General features: G+C 34.0%; 2 protein-coding genes across 2 annotated transcripts; both read left to right on the top strand.

Annotated features, from left to right (window-relative positions):
- Positions 1 to 381: 381 nt before the first annotated feature.
- Positions 382 to 8,847, top strand: LOC111711455 (uncharacterized). Its single transcript, XM_023485825.1, has 6 exons — positions 382 to 400; positions 6,151 to 6,243; positions 6,363 to 7,825; positions 7,953 to 8,016; positions 8,185 to 8,243; positions 8,385 to 8,847. The coding sequence occupies exons 3-6, from the start codon at positions 6,364 to 6,366 to the stop codon at positions 8,444 to 8,446; spliced, it is 1,647 nt and encodes a 548-aa protein (XP_023341593.1). The 5' UTR covers positions 382 to 400; positions 6,151 to 6,243; position 6,363; the 3' UTR covers positions 8,447 to 8,847.
- A 6,422-nt stretch (positions 8,848 to 15,269) lies between these two features.
- Positions 15,270 to 25,987, top strand: LOC111711456 (uncharacterized). The gene is made up of 13 exons (XM_023485826.1): positions 15,270 to 15,402; positions 15,858 to 15,978; positions 16,218 to 16,720; positions 16,830 to 17,565; positions 18,221 to 18,340; positions 18,395 to 18,458; positions 18,529 to 18,633; positions 20,344 to 20,480; positions 20,816 to 20,874; positions 23,023 to 23,149; positions 23,952 to 24,036; positions 25,051 to 25,137; positions 25,761 to 25,987. The coding sequence occupies exons 1-13, from the start codon at positions 15,312 to 15,314 to the stop codon at positions 25,881 to 25,883; spliced, it is 2,358 nt and encodes a 785-aa protein (XP_023341594.1). The 5' UTR covers positions 15,270 to 15,311; the 3' UTR covers positions 25,884 to 25,987.
- The last annotated feature ends 970 nt before the right edge of the window (positions 25,988 to 26,957 follow it).

Here is a 26,957-nt window from a genome sequence, read left to right as displayed (position 1 = left end):
ACCGTGACAGGATACAGGCTTTAGGAACAAACTTGCAGACATTACAGCTTACAGTAGACAGGAAAGAGAACCCAGACATTAACGTTGTTTCTATAAAATGTAAATATGTTTATTGTTTATTCGTGGCATTTTTACGAAATAAATCTTACTTATTTGTTGAAATACACGTACGTTTTTTAAAAACATTTTTTTTAAGTTTCGTTTTATAGTACGCGATCTGTATATTAATGATTTGATTGGATCGCTCAAAGCTTTTTCTGTGGTGTAATGAATTTTTATTACGTCAGATTGAAGATTTTGGTTGAATAAAGAATCGGAGCTTTCCTGACTGTTCTTTACTATAGCTGAGAGGGATAGAAAGAGGAGATCTTACAATCCAATTCCTGAGAAATACTGCACGGTGAGCGGGGGAGGTGGATTCTCATTTAAACTACTGCCGTTTGAACTATGGTACATTTGAACTATTGTTCGTTTGAACTATTGTTCATTTGAACTACTGACATGACGTCATATCTATAGCAAAGAAAGAAAGATGTTTACTATTGCAGAGAATAAAAAATATAACTTCTCTGCAGTAGTCTCTGATCAGTGTCATTCTTTGTGGGTAACCCTGAATGTCCGAACCTAACAATATATTTAAACCTATCTAATTTTGTTTTCTGAGGAACGAAATTTCACTTGAATTGTAATGTGAGTGAGTGAGTGAGTGAGTGTGAGTGTGTAAGAGAGTAGATTTGTGTTAAGTGTGTATGATGAGGTGAGGGAGTGATGAAAAGACTGAATGAGTGATTGGATGAGGTGAGTGAATGAGTTATGAGGTGATTGGATGATGGGGGAGTTGGTTAATGAGTGATTTTAAGATGGATTTAGTATAATGAGACAGTAATTGAATAATATTGTGATATATTTGTGATATTTTAAGATGCAATACTCAGTCAAAGGGGATGGAGGAGATGGTACATTTGATGTAAGGGGGGGGGGGGGCCCGGCCATCATTTTTGGTTCAAATCTTCCAATTTTTGGCTACAAGCCTAATTAGTGATCGAAATTCCGAAAATAAATCAAATTGAATTTTAATGACCTCTAATGACCTCTAATGACCTCTTATGACCTCCACAAATAGAAAATATTTTAACTATGGCTTTATGCATATCAAACGAAAGCTAGGGAATACAGTAGCAGCAACAAATCCAGTGTTTGACCTTCTAATGACCTCTTACGACCTCTAACGACCTAAATGACCTCCAAAAATGAAAATGTTTTAACTATGGCTTCATGCATATCAATTAAAATCTAGGAACCCCAGGAATACAGTAGCAACAACAAATCCAGTGTTTTACCTTCTAACGATCTCTAATGACCTCTAATGACCTCAAGTGATCTCTAATGACCTCTAATGACCTCCACAAATAGAAAATATTTCAACTATGGCTTTAATGCATATCAAACGAAAGCTAGGAACCCAGGGAATACAGTAGCAGCAACAAATCCATTGTTTGACCTTTTAATGACCTCTAACGACCTCTTATGACCTAAATGACCTCCAAAAATGGGTAACACTTTTTACACAAAAACAATTTTGTATCAATAAAAATGTGATTAAGTACCCCCAAAAAAAGTAAATTCTTTAGTTTGCAACATTAAAATAAATAAATCAAATTGTGTCACAATAATTAAAACACTAGTGACACATGTTTCAAATAAACGTGTTATTGATTAAAGCAATCCAAATAGATTAATATGATGACACCACGCACTATTGTATTGTCTGGGTTCCTAGCTTTTGATTGATATACATAAATCCTTATTTAAAAAATTTTCAATTTGGAGCTCATTACAGGTCGTTAGAGGTCATTAGAATGTCAAACATTGGATTTGCTGCTGCCACTCGATTCTTTGTGGTTTACTAATGTTTGTTTGACATGCATAAAGCCATATTTAAATATTTTCATGAAGGTTATTATAGGTTGCTTTAGGTCATTAGAAGTTCAAACACTACATTTCTCTAGTTCCTAGTTTTTGTTTGAAATACATACAATGGCTAAAACATTTTCAATTTGGAGGTCATTAAAGGTATGTTAGAAAGTCAAACACTGGATGCGTTGCTGCTACTGTATTCCCTGGGTCCTAGCTTTCTTTAAGCCATAGTTAAAACATTTTTATTTTTAGAGGTCATTATAGTTTATTAGATGGTCAAACACTTGATTCATTGCTGCTACGGTATTTCCTGGGTTCCTATCTTTTGTTTGATATGCATAAAGCCATAGTTAAAACATTTTTATTTTGGAGATCATTTTAGGTCATTACAGGTCGTTGGAGGTCATTAGAAAGTCAAACACTGGATTCGTTGCTGCTATTGTATTCCTGGAGTTCCTAGATTTTAATTGATATGCATAAAGCAATAGTTGAAAGATTTTCATTTTTGGAAGACATTTTGGTCATTCGAGGTCGTAAGAGGTCATTAGAAGGTCAAACACTGGATTTGTTGCTGCTGCTGTATTCCCTGGGTTCCTAGCTTTCGTTTGATATGCATAAAGCCATAGTTAAATGATTTTCATTTTTGGAGGATCATTTAGGTCATAAGAGGACGTTAAAGGACATAAGAATGACCTTCTTTAATGGATTTTTTGCTGCTACTGTATTCCTGGGGTTCCTAGCTTTCGTTTGATATGCATAAAGCCATAGTTAAAACATTTTCATTTTTGGAGGTCATTTAGGTCATTACAGGCCGTAAGAGGTCATTACAAGGTCAAACACTGGATTTGTTGCTGCTACTGTACTGCTAGCTTTCGTTTGATATGCATAAAGTCATATTTGAAATATTTTCTATTTGTGGAGGTCATAAGAGGTCATTAGAGGTCATTAAAATTCAATTTGATTTTATTTTAGAAATTTCGAAATTTCGGGTAGAGTCAAAAAATTGGAAGATTTGAACCAAAAATGACCCCCCCCCTTACATCAAATGTGCCATCTCCACCATCCCCTTTGTCAAAAATTTCTTTGTAAAACAGTTTAAGAATTCAACACACAAAATATTAATCTTAAGTAGAATTGAAAAAATGGTTTGAGTTGTGCTTTTTTTGCGTGACACGGCTGGATCTTTTAAAATCACACTTTAAAGGCCCTAAATATAACATTTAAAAAAGTAGTTTTGCCTGGAAGAGTCAAATGTGGTGGTACGGAAGGGGAAATAGTGGTGGCTCATGGCTGCCGGAAGAGTAAAAAGCTAATGTGGCACGGAAGGGGAAATAGTGGTGGCTCATGGCCACCTGCCTTCCCGGCCGCTCTCTGAACCATTATTGTGACTGCAACCTTGAAAAGTTTTAAAAATGTAGTAACGCGTTCAAATCATCATATCATGGTATCTATCTGATCAATTATGCAGAAAATAGTGTCGTTTTTACAGGTTTAAAACTGTTTCTTTCTAATAATGTTTTCCTGCAGTAGAAATGCGCAACTCCTTTACTGAGAGAATCCTCAATGGTTAGGAGCCATCTCATCTAACCTTTCTCTCTACAGTGCGCAGTATTTTTCAACCCAAATAATATCAATTTCGGTCCTACTATCACTATAGTCCTGTTTAAGGTTTTTTGTGGGCGCAGAACGGCAGGAGAAGGGGGGGAGGGAGGGAACCCCTGGACGCCATGTGCCTCATCTATGCAGACACGAGCTTCCCAGAGTTGCAAGGCGGACCAAGCCTCCGCTTTGCAGAAATGAGCATGTGCAACACATCAAAGTGTGCCTGTGTAATACAGGAGGTTTTTCAAACTTTAAAACATTTTTTACACGAAAAGGAAAATATTTAGAAAAAAATTTGAATTGAATTTCATTTCATCTTTTATAATCTTTGATTTTAGCGATACCTTTTTTTGAAGTTCAAATTTAATCTAAAAAATTTGTATTTATTATTTAAATCTTAACATTTTTCAAAAAAAGGTATTGTTTAAATCAAAGATTACAACAGAACAAACCAAGTACTCCAGAAATGTTTCTCCAAATATCTTCCTTTCCGCATAAGAAATGTTTAAAGTTTTAATATAAATCTTATAAACCATTTTATGAGTCCATATATGTTTCTAATCATGACAATCAATGAACAACTCTAATCTTTAATAAAATTTTTATGCCACTACGTCCAAAAAAAAATTGTTAAAAGTTTTCATCACTCAAAAAACCAAGATTTAAAAAAAGCTGTGCTGTATGGTGGGAATGGTGGAGGCTCGTTTACTGCATAGCGGAGGCACGGTCTGCATAGCGTAGGCTTTGTCTGCATAGTGGAGGCTCGGTCTGCCTAGCGAATCTGGGAGGCTCGATGTCTGCATAGCAGAGGCTCATGGCGTCCGGGGNGGGGGCAAAAATCGCCTTTTATGACTCCATTAAAACGAAAAATCTTAATATATATTAATTATTATTACATTAAAATCTTAATAGATATTAATTTATTGGAAAATAATAACTTTTTTGGTCTTAACCTCCAAATATTACTATTTCCTAGATGCATTTTAAAATTCCAAATGTTTGAGTGCCCCTGATGTACACAGTAACCCTAGGGTTGCGTAGGCAGAATGGTTGTCCATGGTACCTGCACTGCTGCAGCTGCTGCGTGGTACCAGGGTATAAGATACCTATCCAGGGGTACAGGGATATATAGTTCATCTTAATTTAAATAAAAACTTTTACGCTATCTAGCATAAATTGAGACGTAATAGATTTTCTTCAAAATTTCAAAAAATTCAAGAAAATTATTTTTTCGCTTCTACACCCTAGCAGCATTATAAATTTATTTTTATTTTATTTGCTTTGAAGGGAAATGAATCCAACCGAATAAACCATAAAAACCAGGCAAACAAAGGCATAGGTTATTGTGTACATTTAGCCTGAATCCTAGACCCTGTCTCATAAATTTTTACCGGACAGTTTTTACGCCTTATGTTTTCAGAAAGAGAAAATATTCCACCCATAGAAAATAGAATATATATTAGAGGGGAATTTACTAGAAAAAAGTGTAAAACGGCCATTTTGTTGTACTGTTTCTTTAATGCATATAATTTGTGAACATTTGCATGATTTGAACACTTTGAACTCCCTTTCAGGCTGAAAGGGACTGAAAAAATTCATACCGAGGGTCTCTTTAATTTCCTCTCTAATATATATTCTATTCTCTATGTATTCCACCCCCTAATTGCTTGCCTTCTACATCATGAAAACTTATATTTAGTTTACGGTGTAGAATTTTGGTTTATGTAATTAAGAAAAACTGATCCTGATTCTTAGGCTCAGTTAAATTTCATAGTTACTTACATACTTCATATAATTACAATTGTTATAATTACATATTTCCTATTATTACACTTACCAGAACTAGAACTTGCTATAATTACATTTCCTGTAAAGCTACATTTCCTATAAATGATTTCAAATCCTATAATAACATATTATTTGGGGTTAAGAATTGGCTATGGGGCTAAGCGCTGCAGCTACATAAATGTGAAATTAATTTAGAATATGTAAATGCAAATTTTAGCAAATGTAATTTTAGTAAGATGTAACTTTATAGAAAATGGAATCTAAAGGAAATGTAATTATATGAAATATACCTATATGAAATGTAACTGATCCGATTCGTGCCAAGAAAGTTATCAATCAATTCCAAAGACTTAAAACATTTTGGAATTGGACAAAATAATCTTTATAATTATACATTTAAAAAAGGTAATTCCTTTTTTCTGACTCGAAGTGTTTATTTTTGTGAGTTTCCACATTTTTGTTAGAAGCAAGAAATGCGAACATCATTTTCGCCGAGAAACCGCAAATGAAAGTAAACAGTTTAAAGGAACGAAAACATGCATATCTAATTTATATTGATCAAATAAAGCTTTCAAGGGTCAATAGAAATTACGCTTACAGTCGATCCCTTTAAGCCAAATTAATTCATCAATGGCATGATAAAATATAAATAAAGCCATTCTAATTAATCATATATCATCTAGAATATTAGAATTTTACTATGTAATATTAGCAAACTATTAGCAGGATAAAAGACCAGTTTAATCATGTTTTCATATCAACTAGATAATACGGGGGGGGTTAATGGAAAGCTCAGGAGCGCTGAAAACAGTCGTTCAGTCTTTAAGATTAAGAACGCTCTAGGAGGCCGAGGGCCAGTTCCAATTGAATCTTCTGAAGAGAAACACAACACAACTTGCACTTAAAAATCTTTTGAGAAAAATAGACATTTTTCAGGTGACTTAAGAATTATTACACGTAAAGTTTTTTTTTTGAGCTAAAAATAAATTGCAATCTTTCCTTTAAAGCTGTTCGAAAGTTTACCTTGCCACTCTTTGACAAATTGTTTTTTTTAGGATGTCGATACACTTGGATACCCGGCAAAGTCTATTCCGCTACGGCTCGGAGTGGAACCCTAAAGCACATGCTCAGACCAAAGGTGGTTACATTGATGGATCTATTTTTATCCCTCCCAACCTCAAAATTGAAAAGTTCAGCATTGAAACATCTCCTGTGGGAAACGTGCCGGATCTGATTAAGAACATGCATCCTCTTATCCTCCACCTGGTAAAGATAGGGAAGGGTAAGAGGGAACAGGAGAAGGAACCCGTCCCGAACAGTCACCATTGGAAACTAGAGTTTATAATAAAGAATGGAAAGGTTTATATTCAAAACAAGATCTCAGGGTTGGATGTAAACAATGACGGCACGAGCAGAAATGTGCCGAAAGAGGATTATATTACAGATTTAGACAATAATGAAATTTGTCTGGGAGGGAAGCGAGGTCAATTAAATATGGTGATTTTAACACCCAAACAAGATGCACGTGCTAAAGACGCACATTCTGAGGACGCAACAGTTGGTCGAGTTCTGCACAATCGAGCAACTCAGAAGAACAAATCTAAAATTGCAGAAATGTGCAAATTGTTTAAAAACCCGAATTTTATGAAAAAAGTGAATTTGAAAGTCAGATTTTATGCCAAGAAGTGTGAAAAGTGGGTGGAAGTCTGCTCGGATGAGTCCAAACATTCCATCATAGATATTGGGAGTAAGGATATCGGAGCTCTGGAAATTCATGATGTCAATCCCTTAAAGAGCTGCAGCAGAGGAGGGAGGAAGGTTATGATGATCTCTGAGTATGATTTAGCAGAGGGAACCCTACCTGTATTCCAGCTGTGGGATGGGTCAAGACGAGCATTAGAACTTGAACACTTACTCCATCAACCTGAACAACAACACCCCTCTCAACCAAGAACGATGAGCATCCGAAAGAATACAATTATTTTCCTAACACCAGCTCAACCAAATCTTTTCAAACTTAATCCAAACATCAAGATTAAACTGACTTTAAGAAGATCAGGGGATGGTCAGATTGCAAACAATGCTTTTTATTTTACATACACTGAACACCCCGGCCTCTGTCTTTACTGTGATAATCATCTGGACGCAGATGATGCTTGTGAAGTTCGTGAACCTGCTGAACGAGCAAAACCTGGAAGCAAGAAGAAGAAAATGAAAATGGAATCTGAACACCAAATTGCCTTTAAACGACCTCGCCTTGAAACCATCACTAGCTCCCCAGTCAGCTCAGAGAACGAGCTGATTATTCACGATCACAACGACCATATGCTCTCCCCGAAGTCAGAGCGTGCTTCTCCCTTGAACCTGACGATGACAGGTCCTGAAGATCCCGCCATTCTTACCATTGATGATGATTTTGCCAACACTGCACATATGAAGCTGCCAGGGTTTGACCCTGTTTTCAACCTGGGGAATAAAGAGATGGTTCTATGTGGAGAAGAGTTTAATACAAAAGCAGGTAGATGCCTTCAATCACTGTAGATTAATACTTAACTAGCACTCTTCATCAACATTTTCAAACACTGTAAACATAATCACAAACACACATTAGACAAGACGATCTGAGCCGACATTTTTTTGTCTAGAGAAACATTGGACCTTCCAGAATTCAATAGATGATGAGGGCGACCTACATAGCTTGATGGAGAGGTAGGAGTTTTTTATAATTATTTTTAAATAAGTTAAACGGTTCTCCCTTAAATTTTATCCTTCACAATTAGCTTTCTAGAAAAGTCACATATTAAAGATTTTTTTTGATACTTCATAAAAGAAGAATTACCATAACTATAATCTTTTTCATGTTTTGAATATTTTTAGTTTGAGTTCTCCTGAGCCTCCACTCTTACTGACTTTAGATTCTTCAGGTTTCCTATCAGGTAAAATACCACTTAAGTCCAGCTCACCAAATTTAAGTTCAGTTTTGTGATTTTAACAACAAAAACTCCCAAAAAATGCTTTCTTCCTTGTTAATAAAGTATATTTTGTAAGAATTAAGACATAAACCAAATTATTTTTAGATGCTGAGTTCCAACAGCTTCTGAAGTTCAATTCTACATCAATTGTTGTTAATAATCAATAAATAAATAATCAAAATTATGTGTCGTCGTAATCTCATACTTGCGCGAAATTCAACAATTATCATCCGAAGCTGAAACAGCTTCATTTCTGTAAAGATAAATGTATTTAAAATTTTAATATTTTTGTATGCATGAGTACAAACTAAAAACAATGCTATTTATTTACATTATACAAAAGCGTGTTTAAAGAAGATATTAACGGATTTTACGGGTCTATTTATGTATAAAAGTTGAAATACACTTAAATTATTCTGATAATTTATCCTTTATTTGGTTGCTTCAGTGGTTTTCCTCTTTTATTTATTTAATTCTCAAATAATAATCAAAGTACCAGAAACGAGAAAACTTTTTAAACAATTAGTTCTTATAAAAACAAGGATTAAATATTAACCTCTTTTGTATCAAATCAAAATCTCTGTCAGAAACATTGTATAAATATAAAATATTTACATGCTATTGTTAAAGTATTGATGTTTAAAAAATGAAATATATATTAATCTAAATTGTTATTCTTTTTCTCAATTAATTTGGATTGTGTTTTACAGTGATAACCAGAAAACTCTGCAGAATAGAAAGTCGACTTTTAAACTAAAGTTATGACTTTCAATAATCCATGTGAACATAAGACACAATTGTGCAGTGTAAACAGACCCATTTCGCGTAAAATATGATTTGATAACTTACCAGTAAAGTTATTTGTTTCGTAACAACATTCGTAACAGTAATTCTTTTATGTCGTCTTCCTATTCCCCAGTTTTCTGGTTATCACTGTAGTATAAAGTATGGTAGATTTACAACCAAATCTACTGGAAAACTAGCCTAACTCTCTAGTCCACTTCCATCTCCATTATATGTTCGTCAACTGTCATGTGGGGGTGCTTCTACTGCCCACACATAGATCCAGACTGTTTAAAGGTTGCATCAATTTTCAAGACCGGGTCAACTTTGAAGTGTTGCAACGCCATGGCCTTTGATATTGACCAACTAACTAGTTCACTTGTGATTTATAGCCTACCGTTGCACATTTTATAACTATTTTAGCTTTAGTTTCTAATCTACAACCGTTTTAGCGTTAGTAGAGTTTGCAACCTTTTCATCACGGTGCACACTGTTTACAACATCAGAGGCCGAATTTAAAGAATTTGAGCGGCGGCTTAAATATGGTTGGTTCCACTTAAAATTGTATCAAATGTTTCAAGATTAAAGCCGGCGCTTAATTTAAACCGGCTTTTGGCGGATTTAAGCCGCGGCTCAAATTCTTTAAATTTGGCCTCAGGTATTTAATGTATATTTAGTAATAAAAAATTTATATCTCCACTGAGAGACACCCTCTAGTCCCCTCACTTCAATTCCCCAGGTTATATAAAAAGTAAGAAATTAAAGTTTTTAATAAATGGGACAATATAAACTAAATAATAAGAAACATTTAAATCTGTGAAAATTTTTTTTATCTAAAATGTTTTTTTTTATAATTATTCTGGAAGAAGACATTTTCCCCCTGAATGAATGAATTGTATACTGCACTGCCTTGCTTTATTCCAGCCTTGCAAATATCATGCGCTCCGAGAGTGTTCATGCTGCATGCATAGAGGTACAGAATCAAAGAGAATAGAATATATATTAGAGTGGAATTTAGAGAATCCCTCGGTATGAATTTTCTCAGTCCCTTTCAACCTTAAAAGGAGTTTAAAGTGTAAAAATCATGTAAATGTTCACAAATTATATGCAGTAGAGTACATTAATACAATATGTTCCCTAGACTATCCAATTCGATTTAGAATTTTTTAAAGCTGTTAAATAAACTTTATAAAATGAATTATGTGATTAAAAAACATCATTTGATTTATAGGTATAACGGAAAATCATCGTTTGTAAAGTGAAAGGCATAGAGTCTATGTGAAATGATCATTGGTCAATTATGAAACCAGCCTATTTCATAATTTGGTTTTCTCTTAAAATTAATTTTAGATTTTCTATAAAATGATGTTCCAGGGCCCAAAAGGCTATATAGAACAAATATGGTAAGTACACCTGCAGTATGGGAACAGTATAACAATATGGCCGTTTTACACTTTTTTCTGGGAAATTCCACTCTAATATATATTCTATTCTCTTTGTACAGAATCAACCATACAAACTCCTAATCTTTAAACCAGCTTGGAAATCGTTAATGATATGAAAGGACAATCTAAATGGAAAATTCAATAATGAAATATTTTCTAACAATTGATTTTTTTATGGTATTTTTTTCATAGGATATTAATAATTTAATTTTTTAAATATACTTTCTCCTCCAAACTTGTTAAAAATTTATTAAGATATAAAATTTTTCTCGCACAAAAAACATTTAAACTGAGAACGATAATAAAAACTAAAAGAATATTAATATATGTGCCCAGTTTCATTGTCATTTTTGAAAATAAATAAGGACTAGAGGACTAGAAGGTACCTCTATAGTACACTAAATAATGAAAATTGCTCATAATTCGTAAAACTTTTTTCTATACACTTTATCATTATTAGAGTGTCCCATTAAAAACATGACAGTAGCAAGGCGAATTGAAGGTCGTCTTTGATATTTGAAATAATTTGCGGCATTTATTCGTCAACCTGATTTTAGAGCTATATATATATATATATATTTGTTCATTTGATCTATTTTTTGCTCCATTTAAAATATGTTTTTTTTGTGGCTTATTTGAACTATTGTTTTGCTCATTTGAACTACTATTGGGTATACAATTTTTGGAACCCCCCCCTTCCTATAAATTTTGTACATGGCCTAAATTTCAACTATTTTCAACAAAAAAAATAATTATTTTGTGTTATTTCAGGGTTACGTTAGGTTAGAACAATTTATGGGCCAAGCGCTATTTTGTTTACTTATTTAAACTATATATATTTTTAGGCTCAATTGAACTATTTTTTCAATTAGTTCAAATGAACAGAAAAATAGTTTAAAAAGTCAATATAGTTCAAACGGCAGTAGTTGAAACTAAATAGCACCCTATGCATATACATATGTTCATGTAAAAAAAGATCTGACATTAAATTTTCAAATGTTTTTTACAAAATAGAGAATGCCTTAGGAAAAACTAGAGGGGTGGGGGCGTGCAAAACGCCCCCCCTCCCCCATCCTTTTAATTGTTTTTAAGATCTAAGATCTAATAAAAAAAAATTGGATTAGATAAATTGGTCGACTTAATTAAGCTTTCAATGGTTGAACTTGCACCTGATGGTAAAATCGTAGATTTTCAAACTTTAGGAAATTATGAAAAAATTATATTATTATTACAAAAACAGAAATTTTGAAATAAAACTGTGAGGTGGGTCGGAAAAATGATAAAGTAAGATTGCCCCACTATATTATGTAAATAAATCAATTTAAGATTACAGTTTCCACTCCTTGGACCCAAGGTTACTGTGCACATCAAATATACAAAAATATGTAAAAATGTACTGTAGAATGTTCTCAGAAAATAGAAAGAATTTAGAACGGACAATGCTATAATTTGTAACATGTTTCATAATGAGTGGTGATCTATTATCTGGATGAGTAAAAAACGAGATAAACCTTGTTCTACAATTAAACAGAAAAAATGTAAATTTAGTGGATTATGAAATATTTTTGGGTTACATATAGCGAAAACCCCGTGCAAAACCAACCTGTTTGACTTAAACAAATCAAATTATTTACATATTTGTCTGATCTATACATGTTAATATTCTATGATTCCCAATTCCACTGTACAATTGTACTAAAAGATGACGGTTACAAACCAGTTCTAATGAAAACGTTTTTGTTAGTTAAAAGACAGACGTGTAGTGAGTGCATAGTAAAAAATTTATAAATTCAAACATAAATCTTCTGATAGTTTAAATACAAAGTTAATATTATAGGAGGGTGAAAAAGTAAAAATATAATTTCTACATTTCCTAACAATGAAAGTCCCCCCCCCCCCCAAACTTGATTAAAAATACTTATTTACGCCTTTCTTAACTCTTCAGCGTTGGATAAATTAAAAATTATTTTAAGCAGTGCAATATAACAAAACCTGATAAACTCGAATCTCAATGATTGTTAATTTCACCATGCTACTGCAATATAATCGAATAAGACTATTAATACATTTTTTAAATTATATTTTTCATTTTATTTTCATATATTATCTCACATTTTTTCATGTATTATCTCACATATTTTCATGTATTATCTCGCATATTTTCATTCGCATATTTTCATATATTATCTCACATATTTTCATGTATTATCTCACATATTTTTATATATTATCTTACATTTTTTCATATATTATCTCACATATTTTCATATCGCATATTTTCATACATTATCTCACATATTTTCATGTATTATCTCGCATATTTTCATATATTATCTCACATATTTTCATATATCATCTCGCATATTTTCATATATTATCTCACATATTTTCATGTATTATCTCGCATATTTTCATATATTATCTCACATATTGGGTGTGTCCTAGAGAACCATTTTTGGCCCCCCCCCCCCGCCTATCAGTTTTTTACATGACCTAGATTTCAACAAAAAAATATTTATTTTGTATTATTTCAGGGTTAGGTTAGGTTTGGACAATTTCTAGGCTGAGCGCTGCGGCCGGAACAGGCCTTCAATTTCAACAATTTTCATCAAAATAAGTATGTATTTAAGGTTAGGTTAGGTTAAGACGCTTTCTGGGCCAAGTTCTCGGCCCCCTAGGACAGGCTAAGGGGCCGAGCACTGCGGCTAGGACAGGTTATGGGGCTGAGCGCTGAGGCTAGGGGGCCGGGCTCTGCAGCCGCATGACCAGCTTAATACATGAAATAAATATAAGATTCATGTACAAAATTGATAGGAGGGGGGGGGTCCAAAATTTGTTCTCTAGAAAATTACCCACATATTTCCATATGTTATCTCACATTTTTTCATATAGTATCTCGCATATCTTCCATTTATTATCTGTCAAACAGCCTAAATATCCAATGTTTCTTAACTTTTTTGTTTTTAGTGACTTTGAATTAAAGAGGGGTATTTCTGATATTCTTTATATGATTAATTACCAGCTTGATGTGTTACACCCCAGCACACAATTGGAAAAGAGAAAATGGAACTATGCAAGTGATATTAAAGGCCTGCATTCGTCTTTTAAAACTATATTAATCTGGAGAATGGAGGGTTTTTACCTACTGGATTTTGCAACTGACAGCTTTAAATATACTCCTTAATAATAAGCCTGGGTAGCTGTTTTTAAGTTTCCAAACTCATTGGAAACATGTTAATTCTTTCGATTGAATCTATGTGCAGTAAGCATCAAGGAAGCTCAAAACAGTCAGGTTCTTATGCAACTCTCTCCAGTTTCTTGCGGCTGAACAGAACCCTGTGTGGAATAAAACAGGGCAGTACACCCTATTTGGAAAAAAAGAAAATAATAGTGCAGAGAAGGAGGGGTTTCTCTATGATTTTCTTACCTCTCCCTCTTGTAAGAAACAAGGAAAATGGAAACATAGAAGTAGAATCCTGATTGGTTGTGCACTGTTCACTATGATACCAGTTTATACTCTGCCGGCTGTATTCTGAAGCACTGTCCGAGAGGAACTTAAAAAAGAATCAAAAATATCCACTCCTTGCCAAATCTTTCTTCCTTTCTTATCCCACTTGTTATCAATGTAGAATTCTGACAATGAATCCTCAGAATTTTCAAACCCTGCTTAGCAGTGACTTTAATTTTTCCGACCAGAACCTGTAAGAATATATGTATAATTAATATGAACAATAGCTGGATGAAAAAGCTGATTCATCACTCCTCAATGTCACAGAAATTTGAAACCTCTGCAGTCTGCATGGAAAATAAATAGTAATTTGCGTAATATTAGGGAGAAAGAAAATCGGAAATGTGTGTCAAAATGCATTTTTCCTTTAAATCGGATCTAAAAGAGAGGAACAGAAAACAGATGTATGATCAGCTAAAAAGAAAACCCAACAATCTGAGAAAAAAATTCACTGCACTTTTAAAAATATTAAAAAATTTTATTTCAAAATTGTTAAAAAAAAAATCATGAAAATTTCCCCCATTGTTCCTGTGGCAGAGTTATTTTAACCACAATTAAAATAACCAATTTTCAGTGTTAAGAACATGAAAGTCTCATTCTTCTTGAAAAGATGTAAAGCTTACAAGGGTATACCGTCATGAATCGGAAAAACCACTCTATAAGAGAAGGTTCACTTGAAATTAAGCTTTCAGTCCCTTTAATATAGTATTTGAAGAAACCAAATCTGCTAATTGTCTTCATTTGTTATCCCGCATAGTAATCGTACAGTCAGGGGTTTAAGGGAGCTTTTTGGTCAGGAGAGGAATAACTATAATGAAGAGAAGGAAAGGCAAGGTTTTACAAAGATCCTCAATTGAAAGTATCCCCAGTGAATATCGAGATCAAGCATCCTACACATAAGTTCCCAGCTTTGGTCAGTCAAGTCTGTCAGGCAGCACAGGCACAGAATAATTGAAATCTTCAAACATACCCGATTCACAATGGTATCCTTGACACCTTTATCTTCTCAATAATGATGAAGATATTGTCGTTTTACTTATTTCAATAGTATTAAATCGAGATAATACATTATTTCCTGCAGCAGAAATGCGCAAGTCACTTCTGTAGAGAAGCAACAATTATCTATATTGGTTTGGTATCTAATTTATAGGTTGATCAGATATGTTTTTAAGGGTAATGTTAAATTGGGAATTTGCCATCTTTGCACTGAGGGTCACTTGAAATTATGCTCAGTCCCTGAAAGCCAATTAAATTCTCGCTAATATTAAATAAATATGTTGCTTGTACTAAAGGAGAATGATACAATGGGGGTTAACAGCATTGATAGTTCTAGCGGTAATCCTGGATCAAGGAAGCATGGGACAGTGGCCAAACAGTTTTAACACAGGTCGGAGCTACACCTTTCTACATAATGACCCTTCAGACCAAGGTTGTAAAATAAGGTTAGTTACTCTCGATGCGCTCCAATGTATGAAAAATGTCATCTCCTAAGATGAATAGATAAATACCCAATATGACGTCATATTGGGTATTTATCTATCTATCTTAGGAGACGACATTTTCCGTACACTGGAGCCCATCGAGAGTAACTAACCTTATTTTAAAACCTTGCTTCAGACTGAAATATTAAGACGAAATTTAAAAATCTTATATTTTGATATTTTTTTCATGTCTTAGAAGTCGTCTTCCTATCCAACAATAACTTTTGTGGGAAAATATAAAATCTATTTAGATATTTATTTATTTACAGATTATTGTGATTCATCTTAAGGGGAAGGTGGGAATGGAACTCATATGATCATTATAAAAACTGTTTCTAATAAATCTGCTTTCATTGATTAGGATTTGGACCTGACCTTCCCAATGCCCGAGCTCCAGCACAAGCAACTACCTTTGAGATTAAAGCCAGTGAACCTAATGGTGGTAAAGAAACCAAAGCTTTCTTTACATTGGACAATTTTGGGTAAGCCAACTAAAAACTTGTTAATTATAAGGTCAGATTCAGGGGTAGCTCAAAATATCCTTCAAAGTAAGGTAGTTCAAATTTTTTTTTAAATGCACACTAGGCAAACATCACCCCCCCCCCCCCCTCCAGTTTTTTTGCAGGGGTGGTGTAGAGGTTGGGGATGGGTATTTCCCCGCTTCCTTCCTCTTCGCTGCTTCTGTCTAAAATAAAGCAATTAGTATAAAATGTGTTTTAAGATCTCTGGTTGGTGGAGGTCCAATGCCTGCACCCCCGGCCCAAGAGGGTAATAACAAAGCTCCTGGTTTAACGGGACCATCTGGATTTAATGTTCAATCTGGGCAAAAGGGACCGTCAGGATTAAATGGGCAGTCGGGATTAAATGGACAACAAGGAAGCAATCCTCAATTAGTTCAACCTGGCCAACCTCGTCCACCTGCTCAATCAAGTCAGGCTGGTAATCCAAACCAACCTGGCAATCCTAATCAACCTGGCAATCCTAATCAACCTGGCAATCCAAACCAACCTGGCAATCCAAACCAACCTGGCAATCCTAATCAACCTGGTAATATGCAACAACCTTTTCAACCCAGACCAGCCCTGAACCCTGCCAAACCAGTGAGCCCTGTTCAAACTCAACTTGGCTCCTCCCCTGTAGCTGCAGCATACCCCTATGATCAGTTTGGTCCCTGGTATCCATATCCAACAAATCCTTCATATGCTGACAATCAAATACCTAAAGGTACTTTTACTTGAGTGTGTTTATTGCTTGATTTTGAAGATCGTTTCCAGTCTAAGCCAGAATCCAATCAATTTTATGCAAATATTTAATTTCAGTTTGTTTGTTTCAGGAACACAAGAAAATTCAAAACAGTCCCAGCTGCCAATAAGCTATCCATATTACTCTACACAGGCAGCATATCCTCAATTCTTTGGACAGCAACAAGCAATGTCAGCTCTCACTGGACCCACACCTTCTCAACAACCACCACCAGCTATTCAATATCCTGGTCAATATCCACCTCTGTCGATGCCTCAATATCCACCTGTGTCTCCAGCACAAAGATTTCCAGCAGTCCCTGCTTCTAAAGGAGCACCAGCAAGTTTAGTTTCACCCCAATCTCTAGAAGACGGGCAGTTCCAGGAAAATCTGGTTGATCAATGGTATCAGAACTACTACCCAACTGATCCTTCTAGATATTCTCCCTCAGTACAAAACCCATTTTCTCAGCAGCCCGGTCAGCCTGGTTCAAATGCAGCGAGGCCCTGGTACGAGGACATTTTAAATGAAAATGACCTATCTTTGTTCACACAAAGATTTGGAAATGTCCAGCAACCGACCAAAAATCAAGTTTCTGAATATCAAAAAAATCCTTTCACAACAGATCCAAATATACCAAACAAATGGCAACAGTCAATAGTGCAACCATATCCTGCAGTTCCTTTCCGACCAGATATGTCCAAAGAGGAATGTATTACGACTGATGGTGAACTCGGAGAATGTCAATCTGCTGAGATGTGCGGTTATACCAATGGAGTTGTCAATGGACAATGCCACCAGGGGATGGTTGGATCAGCTAAGAGCAGGAAATTATGCAATTTTTGTAAATTTCTTTTTTTAAAAGACTTTGTAAGAGATTCAAGAGATTCAATCAATATCTACTAACTATTCAATTTCCAATCTTTCTGTTCTACCAGATATTTGCATTTCCAGATTTATCTCCAAAGATGAAACAATTCTGAACTAGATTTTATTTGCGTAATTGCTTTAATTGTCCTAAGATTGATATAATTACTTAAAATTTGATCTGATTGGCGGAAGTTAAAACTAGGCACTATTTAATTGCGCTAATTGTTGTTCTAATAGGCATAATGATCTAAAGTTTGTTCTGATTGCTGAAATCTAAAAACTAGGTACTTTTTAATTGCCCGGGGGTATAGGGGTGCATGACGTCCTAACAATTATTATAAGGAAATAGTTCATTGTGGGACGCATCATTCTCAGTCTCTAGGTCATTCAAATCACTTTCATTCTCTGATAACTTCGTTTCATCTTCATCATTTTTGTCTTATCATCATCATCTTGTTTCTTCTTAATGATCTTTGTCTTCTGGTAGAATAGGATTTACACAAAAATATAAACATTTTTTGCTAGAATGTTAGTGAAATATGCACAACTTTTTAGCAGTTGAAAATTTTAAATTTAATTATTTGAAATCTACAATTATTGCATGGTTTAAAGAGTATGCTGCATTTATCCATCTTTTTGTGGGTTTGAAACCAACAGGGAGGTTACCTACTTTAAGAACCCTGGGTATCCTAAATACATAAATAACTCGGAAGAATGCCATTTTAGAGTCAGGTTAGTGAAAATAACTATGAATAAAAACTAAGATTTAATTTTCATATTTTTCAGTTTATTGCCTGGAGTTTGTCAGCTTAGAATAGATTTTGTAGACCTAACCCTCAAACCCATAACGGTAGTTTCCTTAAAAATCTGAATATTTAACTCAAGTTTTAAATGTTGGAAAATACCTTGTTTTCTTATAGAATGGATTTTGTGATCCCGAAAACCAGATTTATATCAGCAGTCCACGGAAGCAAGCGTTTATTCCACTGAAAAATGTTTGCGGCAAAGTGCATGACGAAGACGAGGTATTATAGTTTTTTTATTCCAATAAGATTTGTAAAACTTCTTCTTTGAGGGACTGTCTACGTGAATTCAAGTGTCCTTTATTCATCTAGAGTGACATGTTAGATTTATTAAGGTACCTTTTAAACCTTTGCCTGAAGAATGAGTGACGTATCCTTGGTTTTCTATCTGAAAATAAATTTTCTTTCATATTGAGCTAGTTTTCCTGAAACAATAAACGTGACTTATGAATGTAAGCAAGGGATGGCGGTTTGGTTTTCTCTCACACACGCTGATCAAAATATCCTCTGTTGGGGGTTAATCAGTTTAAGTTCTCCAATATATATACGTTCTCTGTATAAACAGCTCAATTTCTCCTGCGAATGGAAAAGACTGTAAAGCAACTAGTTTTCATTGTGGATATTACAGAGTTGATGTTTATTAGGTTTATTAGATAATAACCTTTTAAGTGTGTTCTGTGAACACTGTGGACTGCAATTCTTCCTTGATTCCGTAGGATGAACTATCTTATTCTTCAAAGAATAATTATTGAAATATCAGGAGTGATATTCACCTTCAGGAGTTGATCTAGGTACAATCCCTCAAGAGTCAAGAGCACATTAATAGTTTTAAAAAAACATGGAGTCGTGCTCAAATTCTTTTAGCCTACTTAGGAGTTATTACTAATCCAACGTTTAACTCAAGTTGGATTTAAACAATACCTAGGAGGTCTTACAGACTAGCTGTGTGCTGTAGATCACCGTAAGATCTTTGTAGACGGGTGAATATAAGATGCAGGATAAAGTTAATCATCAAACTGTAGATAGGACGTTCAGGTTTAGATATCTCGGTATCAATCCTGTACGCATCTAAAGATCAGTCAGTTGAAATCACCTTTCAATGTCAATTATCTTCTCCATTTATGAACACATTTCGATTAGTTCTGTATATTAACCTGCTTCTGCTTATGAGACAACCACAGCCTCTTTTGGAGCCTCAAGAACTCCTGGTTATATACTGATCACTCATGATGATCAACTGGATTAAACAACTGCAACACAATTAATGAACTATTAATCCTTTATTTGATCTCTGCTTGAAGTTTTGATAACTAATATGTACATTGGATGTTATTTGATCATTTGCAACATGATGATAGTTATATTTTGAGTGAAAACTTGGGATTAAATATTTGTTTACAAGGTTTATGCATTAAAATGCGACAATATTAGTTTTCTTTTAAAGCTTGATAAATCTGGTTTACATGTTATCTCACTTAAAATACAGATTAAAATTACATTTTGATATTTTTTTAAACTCGTAGATTTACAGAATAAAGGTAATGTTCTTGATTATTTAATCATCCTGCATGTATCAAGTTCCTCAGTGGATCACACTGATTCAGCCTTCTCCTTTCATGCCTTAGTTTGTCCTAAATAATAGTTTAGATTTTTCAGAGAATAACGTCGTTTTTCTCACTCAAAGCGTTTATTTCTATAAATTTCTCCCATTTTTATTTATAAGCAAGAAATCCAAGAAACTCTAGCAGACAAATCAAAAATAAACAGTTGAAAATAACAAAAACATGGATATATAATTCATACTTTAGACAAAGCTTTTAAGGGTACCGTTGTAAATCGGGCATTGTCATCTTTGCATGCAGGGTAACTTAAAACGGGTAGTTCCTTTAAAGTGGAACTTGGAGACAAAAACTACAGTCATTTTATTTCTAGGATCCGACTAGAACAGACTTAAGTCATCTTTACATTCACATGGATGAAATACCTCTGGACTCGAAATATGTTTCACCCCCTAATGTTCCAAAGCCATGGGTTGACCTAAAGGTTAAGGTCAAAAACTTTCCTTCCAGGTATGGTACTTTTTACATTAAATTTGATCGAAAAGAATTTTTTTTAATTTGCTCGATATTGGACGTAAAACAGGAATTCACGTTTAATACATAACTAACGTCAACGAATATTTTTGCTGACTTAATATTGCCGTTAAAGGGAGTGACTGGCTAGTTACTGTAGTTGAACTGATAGTGCAGTATTCTAACTTCTCAGTACCAGTCACTCCCTTTCAAAATCCTACACTGATCTTATGAGAGATTAACTAAACATGGCAGATGAGAGCTTCACCATTCAAGGCCCCGCTGCTCGACCCCTTTTCTTGTTTTTTATTTTAAGCTATAGAATTGTTTAGATGGAATATCCGATTATCTCAGATTGAATGTGATGGAGCTCCTCTTCAAGCACCCTCTGGTAGGATTTTATTACGCTTTCTCAACTTATCTGCACGCAATCGTTTATTTAATTGAAACGCCACAAGAAAATTTTCACTCGAAAGTTAAAAGTTGTGATTAATTTTTAAAATGCAAAATTAGATATAACTTGCCCAAATTTCTGAAATCAATAGAATAGTTAGAAACGTTGTCTTATGCTCCAATACTTTAGATCGTTTTTAAACAAATCCCAACCCTACTCTCTAGCACTAGAATTATATCATTTTCTTCTCAATATATTTCGCCAAAAACTTTGGCATCATCAGGAGTTTGTCCTATAATATAACAGATATAAGCAAAAAATAAAAATACAAAATACAAACACAGCAACTAAAATAAACAAAGAAGAGAACAAAAATAAAAATCTTTTTATGTAAAATGGAATTTTTCAAAATGAATATTGTCAAAACACATAAAACTTAAAAGAAAAATTAGAAAACCGTACCTTACTCTTTTGACGAGTATTGAATGACTGGAAAAGGATTGACTAGTTTATGGGCGTATGCAGTGGGGGAAGGGGGGAGTGTTGAAGGGGTTAGAATTCGTCGACAAAACGGTCAAATACATGAATTCGATCAACACTATAAGGTACTGTTGGTAATACATATACATACAGTTTAAAACAAACAAAATTCATTCTTTTTAAAAAAAATATTGCATATAGCATTATGTTTTCTTGTTCAGTCCTGACCTCACTGAGTTAAATTTCTGGATGTAGTATGACTCCCTGACCTTCCTGACCATGCTATCCCTGGACCTGATCTTCTCTATAGGAATGAAGGATAAATCTGCATAGGAGTGGCCAGGGGCACGAAAGTGTACACCTACAGGGGCCTGGGTATTTTCTTGTCCTAGCCGTGTAATGGTGCCTCTGTGACCCCTCAGCCTTTCTTTAGCCTCCTTCCCTGTCTCTCCTATATATTGAGGATGGGAAGGACAAACTCGGCCTCCTCTCCTACATGTAATCATGTAAATAATATTTGAGGAGGAGCAGATCAGCTTATCCTTAATCCTCATCTTTTCTCCAGTAGCCGAGATTATCACCTCTTCAACAGAATTCTTTCCCATCTGTTCACATACAGGGCAGCGAGATTTATTACAGGGTTTAAACCCAACCTTATCTCTTTTTTCCTTTGTGAATCCCTGTCTACTTGGAAGTTTAGACTTAACCAAGAGATCCTTCAAATTCTCCACTCTGGTAGCATACCATAGGAGAGGGGTAGATTTTCTTCATTACTGGATCTTCTATTAGAGTCTTCCAGGATGATCTTAGAGTTTCAGAGAACCTAGGCAGTCTAGGGTCATATTTGACAATAAACCTGGTTCTATCATTCTCTACCCTGCTACTCACAACCTTCTTCAGTGCCTGCTCTCTTCTTATCTTCCTCACATCCATGAAGGAAGATTTAATGGATCTTCTCCTGTATCCTCTCTCAACCAAATCTTCTTCCAGTTCTTCTAGTCTTTTCTCTAATAACTCTTCACTCCAGCAGATTCTGAGTGCTGTATCCCAGTGAGAACGGTATATTCTTAGTTATATGGTTAGGATGACAGCTGGAAGGAAGAAGATAGTTATTCTTCTTGTTTTCCTTCTTGTATAGATCTGTACGTATATAGCCTTGGTCATCAATAAATATCTTCATATCTAAATAATTCACAGACCTGGTTTCATAACTATATTCAGCTGTCAACTTGATGTTTGGGAAAATAGAGTTCACATAGATAATGAACTTTTCCAACTCCTCTCTAGATCCAACCAGAGAAAAAACAAGTCATCAATAAATCTTCTGTAAAACTCTAATGCAGTTCCAGTCCATTCTTGCTGCATCTTGTTCTCCCACCAACCCATAAATAGGTTTGCAAATGTGGGAGCTGCCCTGGTCCCAATAGCTGTTCCCTCCCTCTGCTCCAATACTCTTTAGCAAGATGTTCAATAATAAAATTTTTATATAATTAACAAACTTGTGAATTTCCGCAAATTATACCTAAGAAATTTGCGTAATTACAGAAAGTGCTACTTTCCATTACAGCTAGACTTGAAAGACGGGTAAACTTTCTCATTTGACGCAACAAGTTTGCCTTTTGTATTAGCATTTTTTTTAGTAAAATAAATTACTATTGTTTGAAGGTTGTAGTCAGTGGTACAACAGTGTGTCCGGGAACCTGACCAGTATGAACATCAACGACATGAACTATCAGAACAATATCAAGATGAGTCTCTGCATCAAACCAGATCCGTCAGCTTGTGCAATCAGGGGGGGAGGTGTAGATAGTTCGTCCCTTTTTCACACTTGTTGCTAATTTTAGTTTAGCTATTCCTAGATGTGCAGCTAAGTCAGAATGTTGGAACAAAGCCCCCCAAAAAATTATCCTAAATAAATTTCTAAAAAAGAAATTGATTCTTTACCACAAACTCGAATTTTTCAATCACTACATCTTTACAACCTGATAGTGTAAATCTTTAATATTTAGATTATTTAATCTAACAGAATTTATAGTTTAAAAAATCTAAAGTCGGCGACATTGGTTTGTTAAGACATATAGGGGTTAGCAAATCAAAGTTTGTGGCAAAAACTGAAGTTCTTTGTTAAAGGGACTGTAAGCGAAATTTAAAGTGACTCTCCAAGCAAAGATGACTGTGCCCAATTTACAACGGCACCCTTGAAAACTTTTCCTGATCAAATATTAAAAAGATATTTCCTTACACTGTCATAATTTGCGGTTCACTGCAAAAGTAACTTGCGCATTTCTTTCATAGACTAAGCAATGGAGAAATTATCAGAACTTAATACTTTCCGAGTGAGGAAAACGACGATATCTTCCACATTTGTTATCAGATTGAAGTCTTAAGTGTGCTTAAAATTACGCTTATAGTCCCTTTAAGTTAAAACAGGTATAGAGTAATCTCAACCAAACTTTGAAAAAATACTGAGTGTCAGTTCAGGATATATATTGATATAAAAATATTAGATAGTCAGACCTAAGAATGTGTTGGTGATGTCTAGATTTAAAATAAAGTTTTGAATTCCCAAGCTAAGCTAATTTTTGTATATTTAGATACTTGATAAAGGAGATGAGTATTGGTTCTGTCCGAAACAAGAAGGATAATAAACCCCAGTTAGGATACGGGCTCACGTGTCAGGTTTGTAGAAGACGACATTCAGTTTTTTTTGGTTTAAGGTTTTTTTCTATGGAATGCTTATTTGGTACAGAGCGTCCCGTATCATATTAGATCATCTCCAATCTTTGACGCCAAAATACGCACATAATACTCTAGAAATCTAGCACTCTCTGCAAAAAAAAAATTTCTATTAGTCTTATCAAATTTTTCAAAATGATTCATCGTACTTGTATTTTCTGATTTGTCCCCCAACTCGTATCTTAGACCCATTGACACGGTCTAATTTGATGCGGGACACCCTGTAGTATATAATATAAACTGTTGAACTGAGCATGCACATTCAAAGACGACCGAATAAGCGTTTCTTTTTAGAAGGGACACTATCTTTATCGAATTCATACTTAATCAGACAAATCACTTTAGGGTACCACTGTAAATCGGACATTGCCATTGCCTCCTTGCATTTACGCTTACAGTCCCTTTAGTTTCTAAATTGTAGTGTATAGTGAGACCTGGGAGTAAGGAATACGTTAATGTAAACGCGGTAATTGTACATCAGACAAATATTTCTTACTACCTGAGTGAGACCAACTCAGTCATAAATCAAGACCCATGCCCTTATTGGAAACGTAGGCAATAACCTATTATTTAACGATGTCCTGTGATATTAATTAAAGATATGTAATTTTCTCTTTAAATTTTGCAGATTTAAATGTTATCGTTGGTACAAAAGAGTACATGGTTTTCTAATGATTTTAAAACTATTTGACATTCAAAACATTAATTAAGCATCAATGGGTTTATTTGAAAACGATTTATTGTAATTTCAAAATCTATTTTTAGGTGTTTATGATTTAAAAAAAAACCAAAATGTAAAATTTTACAGATATTACAAACTTGCCAAATCAAAAAAGTTAATTTTATAAATGTTTAAAATCCTTAAGTCTGATTAAAAAAACTAAGTCTAAATAAATTAGTTGATGAATAAATAAAATAATCTCTTAATATTAATAATACTATTTCAATATTTTTTAGGATTATCTATCCTTTAACGGTCTACAGAGCAGTATATGTGGTTCAACCATTAACAGGGAAATTATTTTACCAGTCGATGGGCCTCAGGTAGTTTACATATTTGTTACAAATATTATAAATTTTACTTATATATATTTTTTTACAAATATATTAATATTTTATACATACATTTGCTACAAATATTCAGTTTTTTTAATCAAATTCCTACAAACTTTCAATATTTAAGACATATTTTCTAAAAAATTGGATATTTGTTCTGAATATCAAACATTTTATATTAGCTCTAGATATTCAATATTCAATGTATTTGCTCTGGATATTCAATATTCAATGTATTTGCTCTGGATATTCAATGTATTTGCTCTGGATATTCGAAATTTATATGTATGTTTGTTGTAGATTTCTTTTTATTTATATATTCAGAACTGTAAACTATTGTCTGTACTGGATACACTTAATATCGTTCGTTTAGTCTCTCAATATCCTTTATGGACACTTGATATTCTTAATCCTCTCTTATGAATATCCCTGCTGGTCTCCAACCAACAAGATTGATTGTAAGCAAAATTTCCCGGCTCTTGATTGGTTGAATTTTAGACACTATCAAAATAAAGATTATACTAATCTGCAGATTATCAAAAAGAAGAGGAGATCAAGCATTAATCCTAATATTCAAAATTCTAAAGTTTACAGCTCTGTTTATATTTCAGGGATTCAGCCTGGTGACGGACGGATTGTATCAGGGTGGGACAGATACAGGGTTCAGGATTGATTATTCATTTCTCCATACTTGTGATCCTTCTGCATTCTTCAAGTTCCCAACCGCTAAATAGATTCTTTTATAACGACTGTTTTTATGTATGAAATACATGAAATGGATTTTTGAAAATTTTAATCCCTTATTGCAGACTAAATAAATATTACTAGTTTTCTCATATTTCATTTTTTGTGATAATATTTTGACAGACGTTTTCCTAGATCTTTATTCCTAGTTTTAAATGGACTGCTTAAGAAATAAGAATAATATTGATATTGACCTTTTCATTTGTATTTCTAAAGTGATAAAAATATTAAGAGTAGGGGTTTGATCCTGGGAAAAAAAACCTTAAGTATTTCTTTAAAGATTAGGTTTGCCCCACTCTAGGCTCTGAAAATCTCGTTATAAAAGGTTTTCCTCTCAAAAAAAACCCTCATGGTTATAAAATTTAAAATAAATTTGTTTTCGCAGTTTAAAATAGTTTTTTCCCTGTCCCGAGAAGCGCCAGCATTTTCAGATAACTTGATCTAGATTGTTTCATATTTTTAAAGCTTCAAATTGAAGAAAATAAGGCAACTTCTTGAATGATTAAGCAATATCATTAAGGCTTTAAAGAAAGTTTAAATTTTCAAATACAGGGTGAGAAAGGATGAGACTTCACAGACTGTAGAGACAGTAGTGAGTTTATACAATGTTTTTTTGTATTCATGACTCCCTGAAACTCTAAATTTGTTTCTCTTTGTCAAATCATTTAATAGGCCATTAAATTACTAAATTTAAGGTAGAAAACTTAATTTAAACTTGGAAACGTCTTATATTAAGAATTTCCGGTCGTCTTTGCAGTCTCATTCTTTGTGGGTAACCATGTCTCTGTCAAGAAGGTAGGAGCCCATGTCTCTAATCCATTCTACATACAGGGCTACCCACACAGGATGAGACTATTTGAAGTAATAACTATTCAATCTTCCATTTCACACACATTTAATATTCTAGGCAATTATTACTTTTTAAGATAAATTAGTGATTTTCAAAACTGCAGCACCACAACGCAAGTTGCTACTCAGAACATTTTTTTCAATTTTATTGAATATGGATAATTTTGTGTCAAGTTAATTGATAGGTAGCCTAGAGAATAAGAACAGACAAGATA

Source organism: Eurytemora carolleeae, unplaced genomic scaffold (genome assembly GCF_000591075.1).
Source record: "Eurytemora carolleeae unplaced genomic scaffold, Eaff_2.0 scaffold1166, whole genome shotgun sequence".
Lineage (NCBI taxonomy): Eukaryota > Metazoa > Arthropoda > Copepoda > Calanoida > Temoridae > Eurytemora > Eurytemora carolleeae.
The sequence above is the reverse complement of the archived record's forward strand: the minus strand, read 5'-3'. Positions and strand labels throughout refer to the sequence as shown.